This window comes from Sparus aurata, chromosome 17 (genome assembly GCF_900880675.1).
Source record: "Sparus aurata chromosome 17, fSpaAur1.1, whole genome shotgun sequence".
In the NCBI taxonomy this organism is placed as follows: Eukaryota; Metazoa; Chordata; class Actinopteri; order Spariformes; family Sparidae; genus Sparus; species Sparus aurata.
In genome coordinates, this window is record NC_044203.1 from 37469922 (window position 1) to 37495697 (window position 25776).

At 44.9% G+C, this 25776-nt stretch overlaps 1 protein-coding gene across 1 annotated transcript in view; it reads left to right on the plus strand.

Moving 5' to 3' along the window:
• The first annotated feature begins 12266 nt into the window (after window positions 1–12266).
• Window positions 12267–25776, plus strand: part of LOC115567307 (sodium bicarbonate cotransporter 3-like) — a 43827-nt gene continuing 30317 nt past the window's right edge. Inside the window, 1 exon segment of the mRNA XM_030393724.1 lies at window positions 12267–12429. Coding sequence (XP_030249584.1) covers window positions 12385–12429 — 45 coding nt within the window. The 5' untranslated portion in view covers window positions 12267–12384.

Here is a 25776-nt window from a genome sequence, read left to right on the forward strand (position 1 = left end):
CTCTAATCTTAGTTTAATGGAAACATGTTCAAACAAACAAGTAAACAAAAACAAAACCTCCCTATGTGAAGGTAATTAGTTTGTAATAAATAAATATATTGATAGATAAGTGATTTGTTACAAAGGTGCTTTACTTATTTTAGTGTTTGATATCATATTAATTAATTTATCTACTGATTCTGATGATGTCAGTTCGAGTCCTCCATAATGTTCAAGTTTGTTTCCTCAACAAACAAAACAATCTGTTTACACAACAACAAAGGAAACAATCAGAGTTCAGACAGCAAGATTCAGATACGGTTACACTTTTAGTTTATCGATATGATGTGAAACGATACGTTGGGACTTTAGTCTTTAGAGTTTGCTCAGATGACAAGAATAAAAAAATATTATGTGGATTAATAACAGACGTGTGAAAGGAGTAAATGTTGACATCAAGCAGGATAACAATAAAAAAGAGACATCAAGACAAATAAGTGAAGTAGAATAAAACTGTTATTAAGACGTAATAAAAGGTCTCACAGCAGATGTATCAGAGATATTAAGTGTATCGTCTTTTCTTACATTCTGTGAGTTTAAATGTATTTTTATGACTTGACTATCAATTATTGTTGTTGTTATTGTTGTTATTATTACACTACATATCCAACAGTGGTTCCTCTGCAGCAGAATCAGCGTCGCCTGCTTGTTGTGGTTTCAGACACAAGATGGCGCCACTGACTCTGGATCAGTTTCACGCTGTTCAGGACGAAACCTGAAGATTATCACTGATGATCAGAATCATAAAACATATCAATAACAGAGAAACGTGGTGTTTCTCCTCTAGTGACAACTGGCCAATAGTATGTGGACACCTGGATGTGGCGCCGATCCGGGCCTGCTGGTTCTGTTCATCACTGCTGTTCAGTCTGGCTCACTGGTCCAGTTCACCAGAACACCTCTGGGACCTGTTTCTAGGTCGTTCTGAGGAGAGTGGGACATTTTTAGAGACGACACGTTCTGACAGACGGTTTATAAAATCAGGACACAAGTTGAGTTTTAGATTAATGTTTTCAGTCTGATTCTGTTCTGTAGATCAATTAAATGTAAACACTCACATTAACGTGAATGAATTCAATATATAAATAACCTCGTTACTGCAGGAGAGACCACACACACACACACACACACACACACACACACACACACACACACACAGTCATCTTAAATTTTAAAAATGTACCCAGAATTCTCAGCCCCAACCTGGAATTCAACTGTAATCTTAATCCAATAACACAAAGAGTCGCTGAAATGTCAAAAAATGTCCTGATTTTACAAAACACACACACACACACACACACACACACACACACACACACACAGACACACACACACACACACACACACACACATGCACACACACACTGAAACCTTGTTAATTCTGATGAGTGTAGTTGTGTAACTGTTATCTAACTGACTAATAATAATAGAAATAGGACAATTGTGTGTGTGTGTGTGTGTGTGTGTGTGTGTGTGTGTGTGTGTGATTGTTGTCTCTAAACACACTGATAACGTGTGTGTGTCAATATATATACGTACACTGCATGTGTGTGTGTGTGTGTCTTTAATCTTTAATCTGGCTCTAGATTAGATTTAGCAGAAGAATTACATCATTGTGTAGTTTTAGCCCCGCCCTCCTGGTGACATCACACATAATGAGGACACACACACACACACACACACACACACACACACACACTCTCCATCTCTCTCCAGCAGCGACAGCAGCATCATGGCAACCTTCGTCTCAGTGAGTACAAGAAAATATGATTTTGTTTAAAGCTCTTCATGTGATTAATCCTGTGATTAATCCTGTTATTGATCCTGTGATTGATCCTGTTATTGATCAGTGGTCTTATTGCTGATAGCAGCTCTAATAACTGTGGATCTGCAGCAACATTATTTATATGATTTTACATGTTGAGTTTCACAAGTTGAATTAAATTAAAGGCAAGAAAACTTTCAGAAAATGTCAAATAATATATTTAACACTTTCACCTGCCTTCAATGGTGGAAAGTAACTAAGTACATTTACCAAATTACTGTACTGAAGTATTATTTTAGGGGGGCTACTGTGTACTTGTACTTCACTACATCTGAGAGTGAAATTTTGCAGTCTTTACTCCACATTTATATAAATACGATGCATTTTAGAAGAACTATTAAATATTAAACTACTCAACAGTATAACAATTACTTTGATCAAAGTGAAAGTAAAAGTCTGAAAGTATTTGATGTTAATGTATCAAAGTATAAATAAAAGTAAACGATACACATATTTACATGTACGTTTGAATATTTTGCTGATGAAGTTAATTTAAAAACGATCTTCTTTGGCTCTGATGTAATCTGTAAAGTAACTAGTGACTAAAGTTACGTGATAAATGTAGCAGAGTAAAAGTATAAAGTACAAATACCTAAAATACCTACTGTTACTTTTGCTACATTTAGCTGCTAATACTTGTGTGTGTGTACTTGTAGTGAAGTATTTTTAACTTGAAGTAGTTTTAATACTTCTGATTTAAAGCTCTCCGTCCGTCATGTTGTTAAATAATTTTCATTTTATGAATTCTTTCTAATGAAGTTTAACTCACATAAACTGTTTTTATAAAACAAACATAAATATATATAAATATAAAACATGAATTATTATTTAGTGAGACTCTTTGTATGATCTGGTTAAAGATGTCAGACAGACTGAAGCCTGACAGTCGAGGCTCGTCACAGCTGCTGTGTTAACGAAGTGGCCGTCTAATTAAAGCAGAAGTAGGTCTGTGTCTGCTGCCGGGCCCGAGGGAACCGGCCCGGCCCGGCCCGGCCCGGCCCGGCCCGGCAGCAGACACTGAGCTCCATTTAGATCTGAAGGACTGAAGCTGCTTCAGCCGTCTGTCTGTCCTCATGTGTGTCAACACTCACAGCCTGGACCTCCGTCGTCAGAGACGACCCGTCAGTCCAACTCTCACCCCCTGTCTCACTCCCTGTCTCACCCCCTGTCTCACCTCCTGTCTCACCTCCTGTCTCCCCCCCTGTCTCACCTCCTGTCTCACCTCCTGTCTCCCCCCCTGTCTCACCTCCTGTCTCACCCCATCTCCCCTCCTGTCTCCCCTCCTGTCTCACCCCTGTCTCACTCCCTGTCTCACCCCCTGTCTCACTCCCTGTCTCACTCCCTGTCTCACCCTCTGTCTCACCTCCTATCTCACTCCCTGTCTCACTCCCTGTCTCACCCCCCTGTCTCACTCCCTGTCTCACTCCCTGTCTCACCCCCTGTCTCACCTCCTGTCTCACTCCCTGTCTCACTCCCTGTCTCACCTCCTGTCTCACTCCCTGTCTCACTCCCTGTCTCACCCCCTGTCTCACCCCCTGTCTCACTCCCTATCTCACCCCCCTGTCTCACCCCCTGTCTCACTCCCTGTCTCACCCCCGTTCCACCTCCTGTCTCACTCCCTGTCTCACTCCCTGTCTCACCCCCCTGTCTCACTCCCTGTCTCACCCCTGTCTCACCTCCTGTCTCACTCCCTGTCTCACCCCCTGTCTCACCTCCTGTCTCACTCCCTGTCTCACCTCCTGTCTCACTCCCTGTCTCACTCCCTGTCTCACCCCCTGTCTCACTCCCTATCTCACCCCCTGTCTCACTCCCTGTCTCACCCCCTGTCTCACTCCCTGTCTCACCCCTGTCTCACCCCCTGTCTCACTCCCTGTCTCACCCCGTCTCACCTCCTGTCTCACTCCCTGTCTCACTCCCTGTCTCACCCCCTGTCTCACTCCCTGTCTCACTCCCTGTCTCACTCCCTGTCTCACCTCCTGTCTCACTCCCTGTCTCACCCCCTGTCTCACCTCCTGTCTCACTCCCTGTCTCACTCCCTGTCTCACTCAGTTTCATGTTAAACTGCTGCTCATCGGAGTTCATATTGAACGCAGCAGTGACTTTGTTAGGGACTATTTTCAGCAGGGGATGAATCCACACGAACATGATCAACTGTCTTCTTCACCTTCTTCTTCTTCTTCTTCTTCTTCTTCACCTTCTTCTTCTTCTTCTTCTCCTTCTTCTTCCTCTTCTTCTTCTTCCTCCTCAGTTGGCGACGTGTCATCACTGTCCCCTGGTGTCGTCTCGTCGTGGTCTGGTCTACAGAGACTCTCTGTCAGTTCTGTCCAGGAACCTGAGGGCCCCCGGGGGCCTCCATCGACCCCCCGTCACCGTCACCGGGCAGCAGGGCCTCGGCCACAACAAACACAGCTGCAGACTCACCAGGTAACACACACACACACACACACACACACACACACACACACAGTTTCAGTATTAGTACACAGTTGTGTATTTCTTCAGCAGTGACATCACTTCCTGTCTGGAAGTGGACCAGGTTCAACACCTTCATCACCGCTGCTCTCTCTCCTCTCTGCCTCACAGAACTAAACTCCCAGAATCCACTGCTCTGGCTCGCTCCAGGCCAGCAGGCAGCATGAAGCACCTGATCCTCGCTCACCTGAGGAAGCTGCTGACGACAAGCCCCGCCCAGCAGAGGAGCCTCCACCTGCTCGTCTGACACCTCCTCCACCCGGCTGCAGGAGAGCAGGCCGCGATGATGATGGTGATGATGATGAAGATGGTGATGATGATGATGATGATGATGATGATGATGATGAAGATGGTGATGATGATGATGATGATGATGATGGTGATGATGATGATGATGATGGTGATGATGATGATGATGATGATGATGGTGATGATGATGATGATGATGGTTGATGATGATGGTGATGATGATGGTGATGATGATGATGATGATGATGGTGATGATGATGATGATGATGATGGTGATGATGATGATGGTGATGATGGTGATGATGATGATGATGATGATGGTGATGATGATGAAGATGATGATGATGATGATGATGATGATGATGATGAAGATGGTGATGATGATGATGGTGATGATGATGATGGTGATGATGATGATGATGATGATGATGATGATGATGATGAAGATGGTGATGATGAAGATGGTGATGATGATGATGATGATGATGATGATGAAGATGGTGATGATGATGATGATGATGATGATGGTGATGATGATGATGATGATGATGATGAAGATGGTGAGAGGGTCTGCAGTGCCTCAGACAGACAGACAGAGTGTTTCCTGTCTGCAGACTGAGGAGCTGAAACTGATCCTGGGTCAGATGTGACCTGCTGATGTGCTTGTTGAATAACAAGTTAAAGTACAACAGTTGTGTCTGTAAAATGTGACCTGGTGACATCATCGATGCATTTACATGTTGAAGTGTTGCAGCTGATTAGAAACAATTAAAACTTTAAGTGATAAAATCTGAACGGCTTCATTTCATAAACTGATTCATTTAGAAAGTAACTAAAGCTGTCAGAGTAATGTAATGGAGTATAAAGTTCAACATTCATCACAGAAATGTAATGAAGTATAAGTGTGTCACAATTGTGCTTAGATACAGTACTCGAGTAAATGTACTTAGTTACTTTCCATCATAGAGGAAATCAGATGAGCTTCAGTTACACTAATAAATACTCTGATTACTCTGATGATCTCTGGCTTCATTTCACCTCCATTTTGTTCTTTGTTTGATCTTTTACACAAAATATCTGAGATGAAGATGAACTCTCATCAGAACCAGAACCAGAACCAGAGTGAGTTTCCACAAACGAGGACCTCGTCCTGGTGTTTGGGTGCAGACGAGCCGCGTTGTAATTAATAAAAGTAAATCATTTATTTTCACATGTCACTCTGAGTCCAGCTACAGTAGTTCCATGGTGATTGACTCTTTAATCACTCTGGTCTCTTTGCTGATGAGCGATCAATAAAGTTTGATCTTATCTAGGACAGAAAGCACAGAAAAAGTGAAGAATCAGAAATAGAAACAGAACATTCAGTTGTGACATCACTACGGAAGCCCTGAGGGACATTTTCCATCGTGTTCCTGACCTGAGAGCTGCTGGAGAACAACGTTTAACCAGGAAGACAAAAGTTTATGAAGTTATTAATTATCATTTTCCATCTGTGAAAAAAATATGAGAAGAAAGAAAGAAAGATTTAGATCAGGATCTTAGAGAAGTGATAACCAGTTAAATCTTTTGTCCCTCAGGGCTTCCGTACATGACTTTATTTGCATATTTAAATGATTGATCAGCAGCAGACAGCTCCCTCTACAGGAGGGCACACTCAGGTGTGACACCTGATGGGCGGCAGGTACCACAGAGAGCTCGGCTCGGCTCGGCCCGGCTCGGCTGGATCAACGAGCTGAGACTGAAGAATCGGTTCTGTCTGAGACTTTATGATCCAACATGTTTATGATCCAGAGTTCACTTTTATTAATGTGGAGAGAAAAACTCACCTGCAGGATGTGAACAGAACCGAAGTCCAGTCCAAACGGAACCAGACTCTGTCCTCAGCTCCAACACAGAAACAAGGTTCTGTTCGGCTCATTTGTGGTCTTTGAGCGCCCTCTGCTGGTCTCACAGCTGTACTGCACCAAAGTCTGTGAGCAGACACCAGAACGTGACAGAACATGAGGGTTCTGCTGTGGCTCGGTGGTCCAGTGGACCGGGTATGGATCAGAGGGTTGATGTTTGAGTCTCAGCTCCTTTTTTCTAAAAAGCCTTTTTCATCTGTGAACCTGAGACTCAAACAGGAACCTCAGAGGACAGAGCACAGCTCAGTGGGTCAGAACCCTGATGAGCCCGGGTCACAGGTGTCACAGGTGTCACAGGTGTCACAGGTGTCACTGCTCACCTGCTGCTTTCAGCTGACTTGTTCTAATATTCTGCAGCAGGAAGAGTTCTGACACAGACCTTCAGTCTGACTCCTCCAGGGTTCTGTCAGCTGGACCGCACCAGAATCTCCGTCTATACACCCACACATGATGAGGGGCGGATGTGGTTCAGTGGAGGATCAGCTGGATTTCTGTTCTTAAAGTTGCTGGTTCAATTCCTCTCCTGCTCTACATTTACAAGGAACCTTTGAGCCCAATCTTTGTTGAGAGTTGAACCTTATTATCAAAGTTCTTGTTGCACTACTCGTCCATCACATCTGAATATACTGAGTAGATGAATCTATAACAGTCTGCTGATCAGAACCGATGTGTTCTGCTAACAGCTGTCAGAATCACTCATGTTGTTTATTGAACCCAGTGGAACTCAGACTGCAGTTCCATGTAGTCTGTGGGATTGAACCAACAACCAGCAGCATGAAGGTTTCTGCAGCTTTATGCTCCAGACTCAGTCAGCTGGTGTCGCTGTCGTTAAACAGAAACAGAGAACACCTGTGAGACACACAGTCTGCTCACAGCCGGGCCCAAACAGCACCAGAGGTCCAAACAGCACCAGAGGCCCAGGTGGGGATTGAACTCACAACCTCTCGCATCCTAAAAAGGAGCATTAAAACCAGATGTGTTTCCACTGAGCTATAGACCAGCAGGTCTCTGGTCTGTTCAGCTTCACACTGTGTGTTCAGAATAAAGTTCTGGATCAGTGACTGAGGTGTTTTCAGTGGGAGCAGCTGAGCAGCAGAACTTAAAGCCCGTCAGACACTTTGTCTGCAGCTCTGGGTCAGAACTTTGTGTTCGAGTCTCTGAGGACATTTTCATGTGTTCGTCCTCTGTGTGGAGTTCAGTGTCAGACGGACTCTGAGTGTTCTGCTGCAGAGACAAAGTTAGAAGTGTAACAGCTGTTCAGGTCCGGACCGGTTCTGCTCGTCTTCACCTTCTTTCAGTCTCGTGCTCTGTCTCTCTCTGCTTGTCAGCTGCTTTCAGCGCTGAAGATGGTCCAGTGGTCTGAGACGCCGCCCGGTGACGTGGAGACGCCAGATCGAACCTCAGCTGGGACGACAACAGGTAGAACACAGGAGTGAATGTGTGTGTATGTGTGTGTGTATGTTGTGTATATATGTGTGCGTTCCAAACAAAAACCCCCCAAAAACCTCAAATCGCGTCTAAAACTTGCGTCCGTTGCGTTCACTTGCGTACGTCGTGAACTTTGCGTCAAGACCCGACTGTGACAGAGTGGATCAGGATCTGGATCAGGATCTGGATCAGGAGGAACCAGTAAAGGTGAGTCCGGTGGAGTTAGCTAGCTTGATGAAAGCTAGCTAGCAAGACTGGTTTCATTATTAACTTTATTTCCGTCAGAAACATGTTGAAATCTTCTTAAACTTTGCTCCTCATTTTCACTTCAGACGTTTTGTTAAAGGTCGCACTGAAACAAACTTCTTCAGAGTCTCTCTTGTCCTTTAAACCGTTATTATAATGTGGATTAATGAGTTTAGAATGTTTGTCGGGTCCAACATGATGGTTCTGTTTGTGTCAGAATTCAGCTGGTTCAGCTTCTAACAGTCAGCCAATAGAATAACAGCGATGTGAACGATGTGATGTAACTCACAGGAGGTCAAAGGTCGTCTGGGATATTAATTGAAAAGCCGCGTGAGGCCTCGACTCCTGCTGACACCTTTAATCTGCTCAGCTAATGAAAACCAGACGGAGCTGATCTACCTGCAGGTCAGCAGGTACACACACACACACACACACACACACGCACGCACACACACACACACACATGCACACACACACACAACTTTCTTATGATTATTTTGTACAAAGACAGAATAAAAATCTCTGTTCTCATGAGTAAACGTCTGGTTTTGAGGTTCTAGTGATGGCAGAACACCCCTCACCTCATGTGGAAAACAACCAGAGAAGAAGATGATGACGAAGAAGAACGCAGAGGAAGAGGAGGATAAAAAGGAGGACAGAAAGAAGGAAGAAGAAGAAGAAGAGGGAGAAGAAGAAGAAGAAGAAGAAGAAGAAGAAGAAGAAGAGTTTGAAAACAGACTGAACCACAATAAGAGGAGACGGTTAGATGGTTGGTTTGTCTTCTCACACGGACTGAACCAGGACCGGGCTCACACAGCCTGACCCTGGACCGGGCTCACACAGCCTGAACCAGGACCGGGCTCATACAGACTGACCCTGGACCGGGCTCACACAGCCTGACCCTGGACCGGGCTCACACAGCCTGAACCAGGACCGGGCTCACACAGCCTGACCCTGGACCGGGCTCACACGGACTGAACCAGGACCGGGCTCACACGGACTGAACCAGGACCGGGCTCATACAGACTGACCCTGGACCGGGCTCATACGGACTGAACCAGGACTGGGCTCACACAGACTGAACCAGGACCGGGCTCATACGGACTGACCCTGGACCGGGCTCACACGGACTGACCCTGGACCGGGCTCACACGGACTGAACCAGGACTGGGCTCACACAGACTGACCCTGGACCGGGCTCATACAGACTGACCCTGGACCGGGCTCATACAGACTGACCCTGGACCGGGCTCACACAGCCTGACCCTGGACCGGGCTCACACAGCCTGAACCAGGACCGGGCTCATACGGACTGACCCTGGACCGGGCTCATACAGACTGACCCTGGACCGGGCTCACACAGCCTGACCCTGGACTGGGCTCACACAGCCTGAACCAGGACCGGGCTCATACGGACTGACCCTGGACCGGGCTCATACAGACTGACCCTGGACCGGGCTCACACAGCCTGACCCTGGACCGGGCTCATACGGACTGACCCTGGACCGGGCTCACACGGACTGAACTAGGACCGGGCTCACACAGCCTGAACCAGGACCGGGCTCACACAGACTGACCCTGGACCGGGCTCACACAGCCTGACCCAGGACCGGGCTCATACGGACTCAGAGGGTACCTGGAGGCTCCGGAGCTGCTTTGTGGGAACAACAAAGACTGGAGTGTAATGAAATAATCAGTCAGGATTTGAGCCGACAGGAGCAACAGGAGGGAAACGCAGCGCCAACATGAAGCTGCTGATCTCAGATAAGCTCTTCAAAAGGTCGCGGGCCTGAGAAACTGTGTCAGAGCTCGTTCAAACCTGATTTAGTCCTTTTTCAACAATCACAATTTTGTTTTCCATCGTCGGCTGAAACCTCTCAGGCTCTCTAACAGGACGCGCTGCATTCAGGGCCCGTCTGAAAAATGGCTTCCCTGCTCTCCAGGCTGGTTTCATAGAAACATAAACACGACATTCATCGTTTACAAAGTGTGTGTGTTTGTCTCGTCTGCGTCATCGTGTCCTCAACTCCTTTCACAGTAATGTACTCTATTGTATCAATGTGACTGTAATTCATGTTTTCACACTGAGTTCTGCCTCATTGTTAGCGGTACTGCTCCGGCTCACGCTCAGCGCGCTCGATCTGACTGGTGAGCAGCGAACAGACGCAGTCAGAGAGCAGCTGGTGAACATCGTGAGGCGCTCAGCAGCTAAACACACAGACGTTTCTCTCAGGAGCTGCTGGAGAACAAAAACACCTGAAGCTCCGTCAGCAGGGAGCAGGAGGTGACTGAGGCCAGTGTTAGGTGAACTGTTCCTTTAATTTCGTGGTCTCAACTTGTTCCTGCTGAAAGATGAACATAGAGTAACTTAACATCACTGTCAGTCTCGTCTCTGCTGACCTCCAGTGGTTGAACTTCTCACCTGGCTGCTGTGATGTGCAGGTGTGCTCCAGGATGCTGTGACATCACTGGTGGGTGTGGTCAGAGAGGACAGCAGGTCGTCTGCTCTCAGCTCAGGTGTGTGAAATGTTTCTCCATGATTCTCTGTGTGGTGTCTGTGTCTGCATGTTGTTCTGCTCGTCCTCTTTTCTTCCCTGCAGAACTTGTTAATACAACCGTGACTCTGTGGACACATTAATAAACTCATCAACACGCCCACCTGTCCTGCTCCGTTATATCTTTATGTTTATTCACCTTCTGCAGCGTCATCGTCCTCGCTCAGCCGGATGTCTGCGGTTCTGAACGCTGATCTCAGAGTCCAACTCAGTACGAGGAGAGTTTGTAGAAACCAAACCAAATAAAGCTGATTCTGATCCTGATTCAGAAAATGTGACCAACTGTCATATTTGCAAGAAAACCACACATTTATTTAAAGGAGCAGTCTGTAGTTTTATTAAAGAAATGTTAACGAGCAGAGAAAGATCCTCATTGGCTGATAAACAACTGAAGGACAACACACTTTATACTGTGTTACTGTGTTTATATGTGGCGGACCCTGCCACCTCTCTAGCTTCAAACAGTGTTGTGGGACCTTATTGTCCTCTGAGAACAGCTGGTTGAGACAGTTTGTATTATTATCTCATTAATATGGTAAATATTAAAATTTAGAGTTTGAATTTATTCTTTAAAACTACATATAATCTTTTAAACATAATTAATTAAGTCACTTGATTATTTTAGAAGAATCATCTTTCATCCCTAAAATCATTAAAATGTTCTTGGGACATGAAATAATTTCAGGATTTAAGGAATCAAAGATGTATTTACATATAATCCATCATTCATCAGCTGTGATTCTACATTACTGGTTAATTATCGTTAATTAACAACAGATACAGTCAAAAAAGGAAAAGAATCGATATTAATCTTTTCTTTTCTCTGTCTTTAATTTGCAGCAGATTATTTTCTCTCAGTTTGATTGTGTTTAGTTGTTTAGGAGACGTTGTTGAACCTTCCTGCTGCAAAGACTCTGAAACAACAACAATCAGACAGATGATCCTCAGATAACTCAATGTAGAACCAGTATGATGTGTGTAGAACCACATACACACACTATATGAACAGAGAAAAACAATGCAACACAGTCTGAGGGGACGGAAACTAATCTCATATGAAAAAACGATATTAGGAAGCATAAAAAATGTCTGGTTTTATATGTATTATTATTATAATTATTATAATTATTATTATTATTATTATTATTATTATTATTATATCTGACAGTATGTAGGCTTTATATTTATTTCTATTATTATTTTCATTATCATTATTATTGTAACTTTAACATTGTGTAGGTTTTATGTTTTTTATGTGTATGTATGTATGTATGTATGTATGTATGTATGTATTATTATTATTATTATTATTATTATGTCTAACAGTGTGCCGTGTGTGTGTGTGTTGTGTTCAGGTGCTCTGTACACACAAACACTGCAGGGGATGGAAAAGCTCCCATGCTTAGTTACCGGCATAGCTCCGCCCCTTACACTCTCCGGCTCGAGGATTGGTGGAAGGAACCACATCGCTGCCGTGTCAACGGAGGAGTGAGCTGTCAATCAAAAAGGGGCGGGCCCTGCAGCTGGAGTTAATATATTCCAGGCAGTTGTAAAGTCGTGGCGGAGAGCACCGTGTGAGGAGAAGCAGCCGGCGGCCGTTAGCTCGCTGGATGAACGCTCAGCTGCCCGCGGACACGAACACGACTGCTCAGCCCGCCGTGTGGAGATGGAGGACGACAGCAGCGAGCAGATGAGACCGCTGCTCACATCTGTAAGTCCAACACTTTATCTGTAGTGAACCTGTTAGCCGGCGGCTAGCGGCTCCGCACAGGCTGTGAATTACCTCAGAAGTGAGACTGAGGAGAGTCCGGAGGCTTTCTGCCAACATGGTGTGTGACGGCGGAGCAAAGAGACAAACTGTAGTTGTTGTTGTTGTTGTTGTTGTTGGAGATGTTGGTGGACGGATAAGTTGGTCCAGCCGGCTGGAAAGAGCCGCGAGGAGGCGACTGCTTTTGTTTTTAAGAGACCACGCTGATGCCAGGAAGTGAAGTAACGATGCTTTCCCGTTTCTGTGAAGAAGTGAACCTCACAGAAGCCCTTTAAAAAACATGGTGATTCTCGGTTCTGATGCTCTTCAAACATCTGTGTGAGTTCTGAAATACATTGAGAAGTCCATTATGACTCTTAAGCAGCTTCTCTTGCATTCGGCATGAATCACATCCACCCACCAGAAATCGGTCTCATATCATTTCAGCTCTTTTTGTTAGGAGTGAAAACATTCACCGTGCTCTCTTCCTCGTTCGTGTAGTTGCGGTGAATAGCTTGTCCGAAGTTAAATGAAGGTTTTTGTAATTAAATCCGGGCTGATTGAACTCTTGTTTACACGCCGAACACAAGATGAGTCTGTCATTAATCACAAGGCATTATTGTAGTTGTTGAATACTGCACCCAGCGTTGTCGGTAATTAGAAATGCGAAAAATTAGCAGGTTACCTAATGGAGTTTGGTTTGGACTGTCGGCACCGTCACTTGTTTCTCCTGTGTAAGTGGTTGGAAAGAGCAGTGTTTGATCTGCTTCATCATGAAACGTGTGTTTGATGGAGGAAGTCAATCCAAAGTTTACGGAGGAGTTGTGAGAGCACGTGGAGATGAGTGTGTGTGACGGGATGGATGATTCACCTCCGTCATCCTTCACCCGGAGGAGAGGAGCGGAGCAGGGAGAGGCCGGGGTGATGCCCAGTGTAAGGGCCCTCGAGCAAGGCACAGAAACATCACCTGCTCTGATGATGCTGGCTGTTACCATGGAGACCAGACATGAGTCACTGTCCTTGAATTAAAGAAGTGGGATCAGAATTATTGATCACTTCACCGCCCACCGTCTCTGAGACGCTGCTTCTCATCCTCTCTATCAAACTCAAAGCTCGTTTCAGTTTTAGAATCAAAATCGTTCGCTGGTTAAAAAGACAAATGTCACATCAGTGTTTACTAATTATTAATTAGTGTTATTTACAGAACTCATCACTGTTTCTAGTTTAAAACCTCCAGCAGAGTGAGACATCTCTGTAATAGATGATCTCACATCAGTTACAGCATCATGTTAACTACTTTGATCTACAAATGTCAGATCAATAATTTAAAGTTATAAACTCTTTAGTTTTGAATCTGGACCTCCAGATTTTGGCATTATTTAGCATCTAAAAGGTTTCATGCTGACAACATACAGGCAGATACGTGTATATCAGTGAGCTGTGGTTCTGGAGCTGCTGATAACGATTATTTGTTTTATTGATTAACTGATTAGTTGTTTGGTGTATGAATGTCCAGAGAGTGGTGAAGTTGTGGATCAGTGTTCAGTCCTCAGATGTTTTGTTTTATCCACAACTAGAGATGCAAACATCTTTTAATCGATCATCGGCTGCCTTAATTAAGGTAATCAGTTAATCATTAATAATGTCTGATATATGTTGGAAGTTGTTCTATAGAAACAGTTTGTTAAAGGTGAAGTCAACTCTTGGTTACATGACTGATGAACTAAACAGCACAAAGATATGACTTGATTATAAAAGCTCGTCTGATAATGTGACGACATCAGATTGTGTCAAAGGTCCAACTGTGTATTAATGAAATACAGTTTCTCACACCAGTAATTTGGATTTTATTTTTATGTCTTTGTTTTTTGTGGTGAATCATCATTGTCTCTGTCCACGACCCCAGAGATATTCAGCTTACTGTCACTTATTGAACAGGCTGAATCTGAGGATTTAAAAATCACTCAGACTGATTAATCAGAGACATAATCAACCTGTGAGGACAGAAGTTCATTTGGGAAGCACTTCTGTAGTCTACCTGTGTGTGCTGGTACTGCTGGTACTGCTGGTACTGCTGGTACTGCTGGTACTGCTGGTACTGCTGGTACTGCAGACCCACACTGAGCTCTCAGCTTGTTAGACGTGACTCTCATTAGTGGATCTGTGTCCTCTCCTTGTTTGTTGGTGTTGTTGCTGGTCTGCAGTCGCTCTTTATCACTAGCAGATGTGTTTTTGTAAGCGGGCAGGATTCCTCTGTAACGCCGCTCACTTCCTGTGTGTAGTCGCTCCATGGAAACTGAGGTGCAGCTTTTCACTCTCTCCATTCAAATGAGGCTCGGCTCAGAACAATGTGGGCTGTGTGAAGCCGTGAAGCCGTGAAGCAGACGCGGCGGCGAGCGGCCCTGATGGAGCAGCTTATTGTTTGGTGCAGATGGAGGCGGAAGCGGCTGCTCTCTGAAGGCTTTCAGCTCCACAATAATACCACGTTTATTAGGCTGTTTGATCAGAGCTGCAGCCCGAGGTCACACGGGTCAGAACAGGTGGTCCTCAACTCAACTGGGTCTGAGGTCAGTCATGTTCCAGGTCCACCGTCAGTCAGTCAGTCTCATAAAATCCTGCTTCAAAGGTTCAAACATTTAAAAAGACAAAAATAAAGATCTCAGCCAACAAAGTCTCAGCTGATCTATTCATCTCCAACATACAGTAAAATGACAACATATTGTATTTATATTTAATATTTACATCACCACGTCTGTACAGAGTCACATGAGACCGTGTCAGTCTGTCCTGTATAAGTACGTTTGTTTCACACCAGCTGATCTGCAGTCTGTTGTTGTGTGACATCACGTGGACACCTGGCAGGTTTTAAGTGTCGTGTTGCCAAACTTTATTCTGACCCGGAGACACGAGATACACAACGACAGAGGAGCCCAACACAGGAGCTTTGTGTCCAACAAAACGTTGGTTTAAGTTGTCAGTGTGGCATGTTGGAGACACACAGAACAACCAGAGGGATGTTCAAGAAGACAATGTGTGCAACAAGGTCCAAACTACTTTATTACATCAGCTGCAGAGGTTCAGTTTTCACCTGCTCGTGTGTAGATGAGCTGGTTTGTCTGCAGGGTTTCCTCCTCTTGGATGGATGATGGGTCTCCGTCCAGAACATCACAACAGCTGTTGTGTTTTAGACAGGTAGATATTAACAGGGACTTTTTGGTGAAGAGTGACAGAGATACAATTTGTTGTCAATCATGTTTTCAGGTTAAAAGTTGTGACCTTGTTTTTAAAGGAAATAACCTTATTTATGTGTTTGAATCAACAGACGTGGCTGTTTCAGGACTGATATTGATGATTGGAAATCGATGAGACTGATCACAGATATTTAGGACCGATATTCATTTGCAGTAAAAAAGTACAATTTACTTAAATACTGTTCTTAAGCTCAGTTTTGAGTTACTTTACTGGAGTATTTAGTTTCCTGCTGCTCTCTTCTTCTTGTCTGCTACATTTATCAGATGTATTCAGTCACTATGTGTTTATATTGTTTATATTCTATTAACTGTGACATGTGACAGTCAGATACAGAGGGATGTTGAATCAGAGCCAAAGTTGGACTTTTTAAAAAGGAGTTTACTTTTTCGTAAATCTTCTCCAATAATCATAAAACTAGATTATTGATTGTCTCTCCCTGATCAGAGGCACGTGGACAAACAGGCTTTTCTCTGGATACTGAACAGTAACTGGTAACTGAATCTGTAATGTAGTGAAGTCTCTCAGAAGTAATAGATTACAAGTATAATGTTGCATCACATTGGAATACTCAGTTACTGCCTGTGAGCTCTGTACACCGTCACTGAAGATCAGGTGTTCACCATGTTGACCACTCACCTGTCTGATCCCGCCCACAGAGTTTGATTGACAGCTGGTCTCTGACCTATATGTACAGTGTGTACAGTGTAATACAGTGTGTACTACAGTGTGTACAGTGTAATACAGTGTGTACTACAGTGTGTACAGGTTAGCGTTGTCGTGGCGTCCCAGGTGTCTGGTGTTGACGTCAGCAGACGGGTCCTCTGGTGGGTCGGCGCTCTCTGGTGGCCCGGCGCTCTCTGGCGGCCCGGCTCCTCTCTGGTGGGTCGGCGTTCCCTGGTGAGCTGTTAGTCTGGATGCTGTCAGGATGGAGACGCAGTCTGCAGGGACAGAATGTGTTCACACGGTGTGTGTGGTGTGTGGTGTGTGTGTGTGTGTGTGTGTGTGTGTGTGTGTGTGTGTGTGTGTGTGTGTGTGTGTGTGTGTGGTGATGATGATGTGCGTCCTCAGCAGGCGTCCTGTGTAGATCACGTCTACCTGCCGACACATCGTGTTTTATTCATCAGTATTTATAAAAGACTGAGTTCAGGTTCATGTTCTTTAAGTGTCCTTTTGTGATTTTGGAATCTTCGCTAAATAAGAAATAATCCAACAATCATAAAACTGACTGTAAAAATAAAACTGTTTTATCTGAAATATAATATTTTCCGTTGTTTTGACCGGCGTGGTAGAAATCCTGTGATAGCAGTATTCTGGTTCTGGTTATCTGGTTCTGTTTCAGGCGTTATGATCACCGGGCTCGTATATAACCTGCTACAGCACACACAAACAGCTGATCCTCTAATAAACGATCAATCACAGAATAGATCCCAGTGATGAAATCTCAAATAGCATTTTTGCTTTAAATGCCTGTACCATGTCTGATTGGACTCGGATAAATGGATCAGAACACAGACAGACTCATCCATGTAATGATTAATCGACTGAAAAAACTAGTCACCAACTGTTGTGACTGAATTTTCGTACAACAGTGTGAAGCATCTTTTGGTTCCGGCTTCTTAAACGAGAGGATTTTCTGTCTTTCTTTGATGGTTCTGACAGTAAATGAAGAGTTCTGTGTGTTTTGGACTGTTGGTTGGACAACAGAAGATCTCTGAAGACGTTTTTCACCTTTTTATCTTTTTTAGGTCATTTTATATACTGTTATTAATCACTAATGAAACAATCTTTTACTGCAGCTCTTCTCATGAGTATCTGATGGATACTGAGCATGTGCAGCTCTCAACAAAGATGAGAGGAAGTGAAGTGTCTGTGTCCTCGTTCATCATCATCCTGGAAACATTTTGTTTCATCCTCTGTTACGAGATTTACAATCCTGACGAGGCGTTTAACTGGGCAACCCTCGTTATTGAACACTAAGATGGTCGTAACTGTGATACTGACATGACTCTATTGTGACGGAACACCCCTGAACTGGTGTGTCTGATGTCTCACTGTAGGTTATTTAGGACTCTCTCCACGTCTCTTCATTGGAGCGGTCTCTGTGCTGAATCAGTTTGGTTAAAGTGTTTAGTTTGGATTGTCTGCAGGTTTGTGCAGCTCTGATAAGCAGCTGAAGTCAAACAGTGAAGACAAACAGAGAAATCAGGACAAATGGAACAAAAATGACAAAAGAAAAAAAACCAAAACATGAGCAGAGAGGAAACAGAGCGGCCGTGACAGACAGCTGAAGCAGTGAGGTGAGGAGAGGGAGGTCTTTGTGAAGACGTCCAACACCAGCAGGAGGAGCTGCACAGTGCTAACAGATCACAGCTGCACGTAGCTCACTGTGTGTGTTCAGGTCAAGAGGTGTGTGTGTGTGTGTGTGTGTGGTGTGTGTGTGTGTGTGTGTGTGTGTGTGTGTGTGTGTGTGTGTGTGTGTGGGCTGGCTGGTGTGAAGTTTCCCACAGTTCCCGGGTCAGTAAACACCACAGCAGTCCAGATGTTGTTTCTGCTCTCAGCTGGGTCTCCTAATAAGGGAGCAGCAGACCCGACTGTCTCTGTCTCCCCCGGGGAGTTCTGGGAGCCCAGCTGATGTTAGAGTGTGTGTGTGTGTGTGTGTGTGTGTGTGTTATTTCAGTTACATCACTTACATTCAGTTCTTATAATACCAGAGTTTCATTTATTTATGTTTTGGTTTTTTTTGATAAAACTATTCAAACAGAATTAGAAGTGTAGCAGACATGTTGTCCAGTGTGTGCCAATATTTATTATTTTTTAATGGAATATGAAGCAGAAAAGAAATAAATAACTGTGCTGCTGTGGTTCTGATGCAGCTTCCCACCACCAGCCCACCGTCTGATTGGTTCCACATCACAATTAAAAGCCTCTAAACACGATTAATCTTAATCTGCAAAGTAACTAGTAATTACATTTATTGGAGAGAAAATAAAAGTAGCAGAAATAGAAAAACCGAAGTAAAATAGCTGAAAACTGTACTTTGATTTATTCCATCACCTGTTGTTCGATACTTTGACACCGCTTCATTTTCACTGTAAATTAATATATGTATTTAATATTATCTGTTGTCAGCTCTTATCATCAGCATCGTCCCTGAGAAGGCTGTAACACTGACCCTGGTTGTGCATCTTTTTTATGTGTATGTAAGAATATCAGTGTTGGAATCACTCTAAAAATAGCGTCAGTCGGGCCGAAGTCTGAATGTGACCATCGACCACCTGAAGCTGAACAACCTGAAGTCACCTGAGATGTTCCGGTCCACAGGTCACAGCTTCACATCGCTTCAGAACTGCTCCAGAGACTCAGAGTCAGAAATGATTCTCAAACGTCAGGACAAATGTTTACTGTCATGCCAGCCAGCACGAGACAGTCTGATTATAACTGTTGTGTTTGTGGTTGTTTTAATTGTTCATCATCATGCAGAAGGAGGTCACACCACCTCCCACACTGCTGTATGTAGTAAGCTGTGAGCACACACTTCCTCCATCAGCCAGCACTCTGCTCACCTCCTCTGTGGGTTCACTCACTCTGAGGTTTGACTCTTGTTGTTGTTGTCAGCGCCACAGAGTACTGCTGTTGTTGTTGTTGTTCTTCTTCTTCTTCTTGTTTTTCTTCTTCTTCTTGACTTTATTTGCCTGAAGTCGGAACTCTGCACATATTATCAGATGATCAGATTACAAGTTCTGAACCGCTCAGTTCCAACTGATTCCTCTTTTTTGCTGCAGTGACGTTTTAACTAAACCTCATCCTGTTACACTAAAGTGTGTGTGTGTGTGTTTTCAGACGAGCTTCCTTGTTTCAAAGTTTCCTTTTGACTTATTTGATTCTGATCTTTTCTCTCAGTGTTTGGTCTCCACCTCCTCCTGAGGGGAACATGTGTCTCTGTAGCTGCTGAACGCTGAGAGCTGTGAGTGAGGCTGAACAGTGACGTTGTGTCCAGACAGATTAACGTTTAGCTGCAGCTCGTTATGAAGAAGGCAGTTGTGAGTCTTCATATCCTAAATCATTTGAGTTGAAGGTCATGATTGGATTCTTTTCAGCGCTGACGGCCATCGTTAGATTATCAAGTCTCCGTTTGTAAACAACAGATTTTTGGTTTCACCTCCTGAAAACTGTCAGCTGGGATTTAACCACCATGCTGCTGGGAATTTCAAATACTTATAATTTATTTTAAATATAATACTTTATACTTACTCATACTAATACTTCACAGTCGGGGTGGAACACAAAGCCACAAGGACGAGTCACTGGATGAACCAGCAGCTTCAGTTTTCATTTAGTTTTTGGACCCATGTAGATAAAAGCTGATCTTGTTTTATTGATTATGATTATTAATATTGAAGCTCATTCTGACTGACTTTGGATCTGTAAAGCTGCTGGGAGCTGCAGATTCAGCTAATAACAGTCTTCACAGTTCACACATCGTCTTTACATGTTTTATGAAGAATCATGTCGGCAGAGAAGCAGAGCGGGGACCTTGTATAGATATCTATTCTGCAGATTAAACTCGTCCTACAGTAACGTGTAGGCACCTGGAGGTGATTCCCTCAACATGTCCTCTCTTCTTTGCTCTTACCGTTAGCTGCTAAGTTGGCAGCAATATTATCTTGGCTAATGTTAGCACGTTAGCTTCACCCTCTGCAATGTCTCCAGCAGTTTCTGGGATGGAGGTTCTGTCAGCGTGGCTCACAGGAATGTTCCTGCAGTACAGATGATAGATAATATGCTGAACAGCTGTCTGGGACAGTCATTTAGTTTAATGTCGTTAGCTTAGCTTGCTCGCGGTGGTAGGAGGAGTCACGTGTAGCCAATCAGCAACAATTTAACACTGTTTTCTAAACAAGTTTGTCTTTGCTCGTAACATTTTGGATTCTCTTCAATGTTTTTGTAGAAACATGAACATTAAACTTTAGAAATGAAGTTGAAGGTGATAAAGTTATGTAAATATATAGTTATAGGTTATATACAGGTGGTGATATATAAGAGACGCTGCAGGAGAGAAGATGTTGACTGGACGTCCTCTCAGCTGAACTCTGTCTGAAGATCACATGACATGTAAAGTTGTATCTGTTCCTGTTAGTCGAGGTCTGTTAGTTGTCAGAGTGTGTGTGTGCATGTGTGTGTGTGTGTGTGTGTGTGTGGGGGGGGGGGGGGGGTGTGTGTGTGTGTGTGGGTGTGTGTGTGTGGGGGGGGGGGTGGGGGGTGTGTGGTGTGTGTGTGTGTGTGTGTGTGTGGTGTGTGTGTCTGTGTCTGTGTCCGTGTGTCTGTGTCTGTGTGTGTGTGCGTGTGTGCGTGTGTGTGTGCGTGGGTGTCTGTGTGTGTGTGTGTGTGTGTGTGCGTGGGTGTGTGTGTGTGTGTGTGTGTGGGGGGCGTGAGTGGGTGTGTGTGTGTGTGTGTGTGTGTGTGTGTGTGGCTCATGCTGTGGCTTGTTGTTGCTTCTTATTAGAATTCCTCAGCCTCAGTCATTCCAGAGGCTTCACAGTGAAATTGAAACTGTTCCCAGTTTTTATGGTTCACAGATGTAAAACCATGAAGTCGGTTCTGTAAACAGTGGAAGTGATCTGGAGCAGAGGAGCGTCAGGCAGCTTCAGTGGCGTCTGCGTCACGCTGCAGCCTGTCGCTCCTGACTTGTGAGTTTCTGTCTCACGTTGTGTAAAAGTGCAGCAGGATCTGAAGCGTCTGTCACAGTCGGACCTGCTCTGGTTCTAATTCATCCACATTTCTGAGCAGGAACCCGTCGCCCCGCCCCGCCTCCTGTTCTTGCTCTTTTTTTCCTGCTGTGTTTGCAGACTTCCAGGCTCGCTGCTCGCTCTGACAGACGCTCAGTGAAGCAACACGCTGGGCTATAAATACCCGAATCACAGAGGCTCTGCTGGCTGTATTTGCATGCTGGACCTGGACGACTGGCAGACCCGCACGTTTCTGTTGATAGTCGACCTGCGTTTGAGCTGCACAGCTGCTGGAGCGCTCTGCTCGCTGTTTCACCACTCTCTCTTTTGTTCTGGACGTTTTCTGTTTCTGGACTCTGAGGAGAGTTGACTTGAGGCGACTGCGTGCTGCTCGGAGCAGCTATGACAGACTTTTGGGGAGATATTGCCAGTCAGAGGGTGGCCAGAGCGATGTCACTGGTACGTATGAAAACACACACTTCTTGTCTCATGTGATCAGAGTGTGGTCGGCCGTTACGCTCACACTGAAACTGACTCTTGTTAACCCAGTCTCAGTTGTTTGGTCTTGTTGATCAGTGTTTTGTTCAGATCTTCAGTTTACTGTCAGAGACGAGGAACCAAACCAGACGATACATTCATGTTCATACAGGAAACATTAAGCAGGCTGACAGCAGAGAAGTTGGACTCTTCTGTCCTTTGAAGAAGAATGGATCGATTATCAGAAAAGCTGGTGATTGATTTGACAGCTGACACACAGCAGAACATGACTGACATGCTGTCGCTCATCACGACACATTTGAGGGAATCAGACCGTCAAACAGGAAGAGAGCTGGAGGGCAGTGACAGCTGAGCCCACGAGTGCCTCCACAAACCTCCACACACCTCCACACACCTCCACAAACCTTCACACACCTCCACACACCTCCACACACCTCCACAAACCTTCACACACCTGCACACAACTCCGTACACCTCCGTACACCTCCGTACACCTCCGCACACCTCCGCACACCTCCGCACACCTCCGTACACCTCCGTACACCTCCACAAACCTGCACACACCTGCACACACCTCCGTACACCTCCGTACACCTCCGTACACCTCCGCACACCTCCGCACACCTCCGTACACCTCCGCACACCTCCGTACACCTCCGTACACCTCCACACACCTCCACAAACCTGCACACAACTCCGTACACCTCCGTACACCTCCGCACACCTCCGTACACCTCCGCACACCTCCGCACACCTCCGTACACCTCCGTACACCTCCACACACCTCCACACACCTCCGTACACACCTCCGTACACCTCCGTACACCTCCACAAACCTCCGTACACCTCCGTACACCTCCACAAACCTCCGTACACCTCCATACACCTCGGTACACCTCCGCACACCTCCGTACACCTCCGCACACCTCCGCACACCTCCGTACACCTCCACACACCTCCACACACCTCCACACACCTCCACACACCTCCGTACACACCTCCGTACACCTCCGTACACCTCCACAAACCTCCGTACACCTCCGTACACCTCCACAAACCTCCGTACACCTCCGTACACCTCCGTACACACCTCCGTACACCTCCGTACACCTCCACACACCTCCACACACCTCCGTACACACCTCCGTACACCTCCGTACACCTCCACAAACCTCCGTACACCTCCGTACACCTCCACACACCTCCATACACCTCGGTACACCTCCATACACCTTCACACACCTCCGTACACCTTCACACACGGTCAATATGATGAAAATATAACAATGCAGACATGATTTCTTTAAAGAAAACCCAGATATCATTTAATCTTTGAGGGTTTAACAGTCCAGACTGTGACTCTGCTGACCTGCAACATGATGATAATCCAGAGATCCGTCACAGGAACATTTTACTACATCAACACTGTTTTCAGCAAACTTTCAGACTTTCACTGATTAACATTGATCACTATTAGATGAAACAATAATTGATCGATAATAAAAGTTCATATTTTCTGACTTCAGGTTCTTAAATGTGAATGTGTTCTTGTTTCTTCAGCAGCAAACTGAAGATCTTTGTGCACAAAACAAGAGATTAGAGGACGAAACGCTGACGTTTTATAAACCGAACAATAAATGGATTAATCAAGAACATAATCAACAGATTAATCAACGATGATTATAATCAGTCAGCCGCTCGTTGGTCTTTTTAAGAAACTTCATAATGTAAAGAAGTCAGACTGTCGACTGTTCAGTTCTCCAGAGAACAAACGACTATTCTGATAATTCAGAAAATGATTTCATTGTTTAAGGATGTGAGTTCTTCTTCCACTGCAGGGAAGTCACATGTGGTTAGATTATTTTCAGGCCACATGACTCGAAACTCTTCCAAGTACAGATCATAAAGAGCGAGAACAGGGTGAACAGAAGCAGCCGATCGGCTCCTGACGGTTCCTCCTTCTGAATGTGAAGACAGTAAATCTGAAAGCTGATCTTTGACTCCGAATCATCACCAGATTTTATTTTTAGACCGTTTTAAACTAAATGTCAGCAGCACGTTATCTCTGCTGCTTCTTCACTCAGCGTCTCACTCACATGTCAGACGAAGTCTCTGATCAGATTCAGGGACGATGTGTTTCACCTTCAGGACGATCCGGTGCAGTTCTTCAGATGTTCTTAATAAATGTGACTCCTCTCTATTATACATTAGAATGAACACGTGGGACTCTCCGGCCTCTGAAGTGTATCTGACCGACGTCATTACAGAACAGAGAATCCAAAACATGTTTGGTTTCTAAGACCCTCAGATTTGATTGTGTGCTTTAAACATATGCTGGACGCTGCTGCTTTCCTCCTCATCACACCCGGACACAGACTCTGATCTATACGTTCTGTGTAAGTGACAGTTTTGGCTGATGGATCGATATCAGAATCTTTTTTTACTCCCATCAGATATCCAGCATCGTCTGCGCTCCTTTAACGAGACGCTCTCACTTTGCACTTCTACATTAAACGATGTCGTCAGTGTGCAGAACAACTTTATGATGACGGCTCATGTAACACTTGGATCCGTCCAGGTGTCTGTACATCACTTCCTTCATGTCTGACTGGAGGCTCAGTGTCTGCTGCTGCTCTGGAAACAGGCTGAACATCAGGAGAAGTTCAATATGTTTTTATAGTCATCGAATCCCAACGATCAGATAATCACATGTCGTCTGTCTGTGTCCGACACCTTCACCCACAGCGTTACCTGTTCCTGTCTTCTGATTGGTTCCCGGACACGGCTGTGTGTTGGTGTTAGCATGTTAGCATCCGTCAGAGTAGCACAAACATATTTGACTTTCACACAAAAATGTGATACAATTAATTAAAGTAGAAGAAAAAGCAGCTCAGAGATCCAGTGAGGCGTGTGTGTTGTTGAACCCGGGTCACTTCATACTGCAGGAGCAGTGGAGCGGATGCAGCGGAGGATCACTCCTCCACTTCCTGTTGGGCAGCGCGGCGGCGTTCTGTTGGATGATAACAGATGTTGTGATGACAGGAAGGAAGGAATGTGTGTCCAACGCAGCGTGAAATCTACATATGAACTGGACGAAGCAGAAAGATCCGTCACTCACAGTGTACATGGACAACACGGCGGTCATCACACTTTGACGACATCATCAGAACGCAGTGGGCGGAGCTTCCTGTCGGGGTGAGACGGAGGTCACCGGGCAGAGACGAGCTGGACGTCCAACATGTCCTGGACGGTTTCCTTCTAATGAGAGCGGTTGATATCCAGCAGAGGAGGAAGTGTTGGGACCTGTTAGTTAAAGGAACAGTTCACCCAACAGTGTGAACGCAGCCATCGTCTCCACGATCACGATTACAACACTGTTCTGAAGAGAAGCTCAACACAGAGCCGCAGCAGAACAAAGACAGCAATGTGAAGGTGAAACCGTCCATGAGGAACCGAACCGAACAGAACCGAACCGAACCGAACCGAACAGAACAGAACAGAACAGAACAGAACAGAACAGAACAGAACCCAGGCTGGTGGTGGACTGTGAGGGGGGGTGTGTTCTGGGGCCAGGACCCGTGCTGAGTCCTGTGGGTTTGCTGATGACCTATAGTACACAGTATAAATATACATGTAATATATGTATCTTTACTTGTACTTTTGATGCTTAAGTAGATTTGATATCAGTTACTATTATACTTTTACTCGATTACTATTTAAATGAGTGACTTTCACTTTTACCAAAGTCATATTTTAACACCAGATCTTTACTTTTCACAACAATACTCCTGCTGTCACAGACACTGATTTGATCTTTGAGCTGCTAACAGTGTTA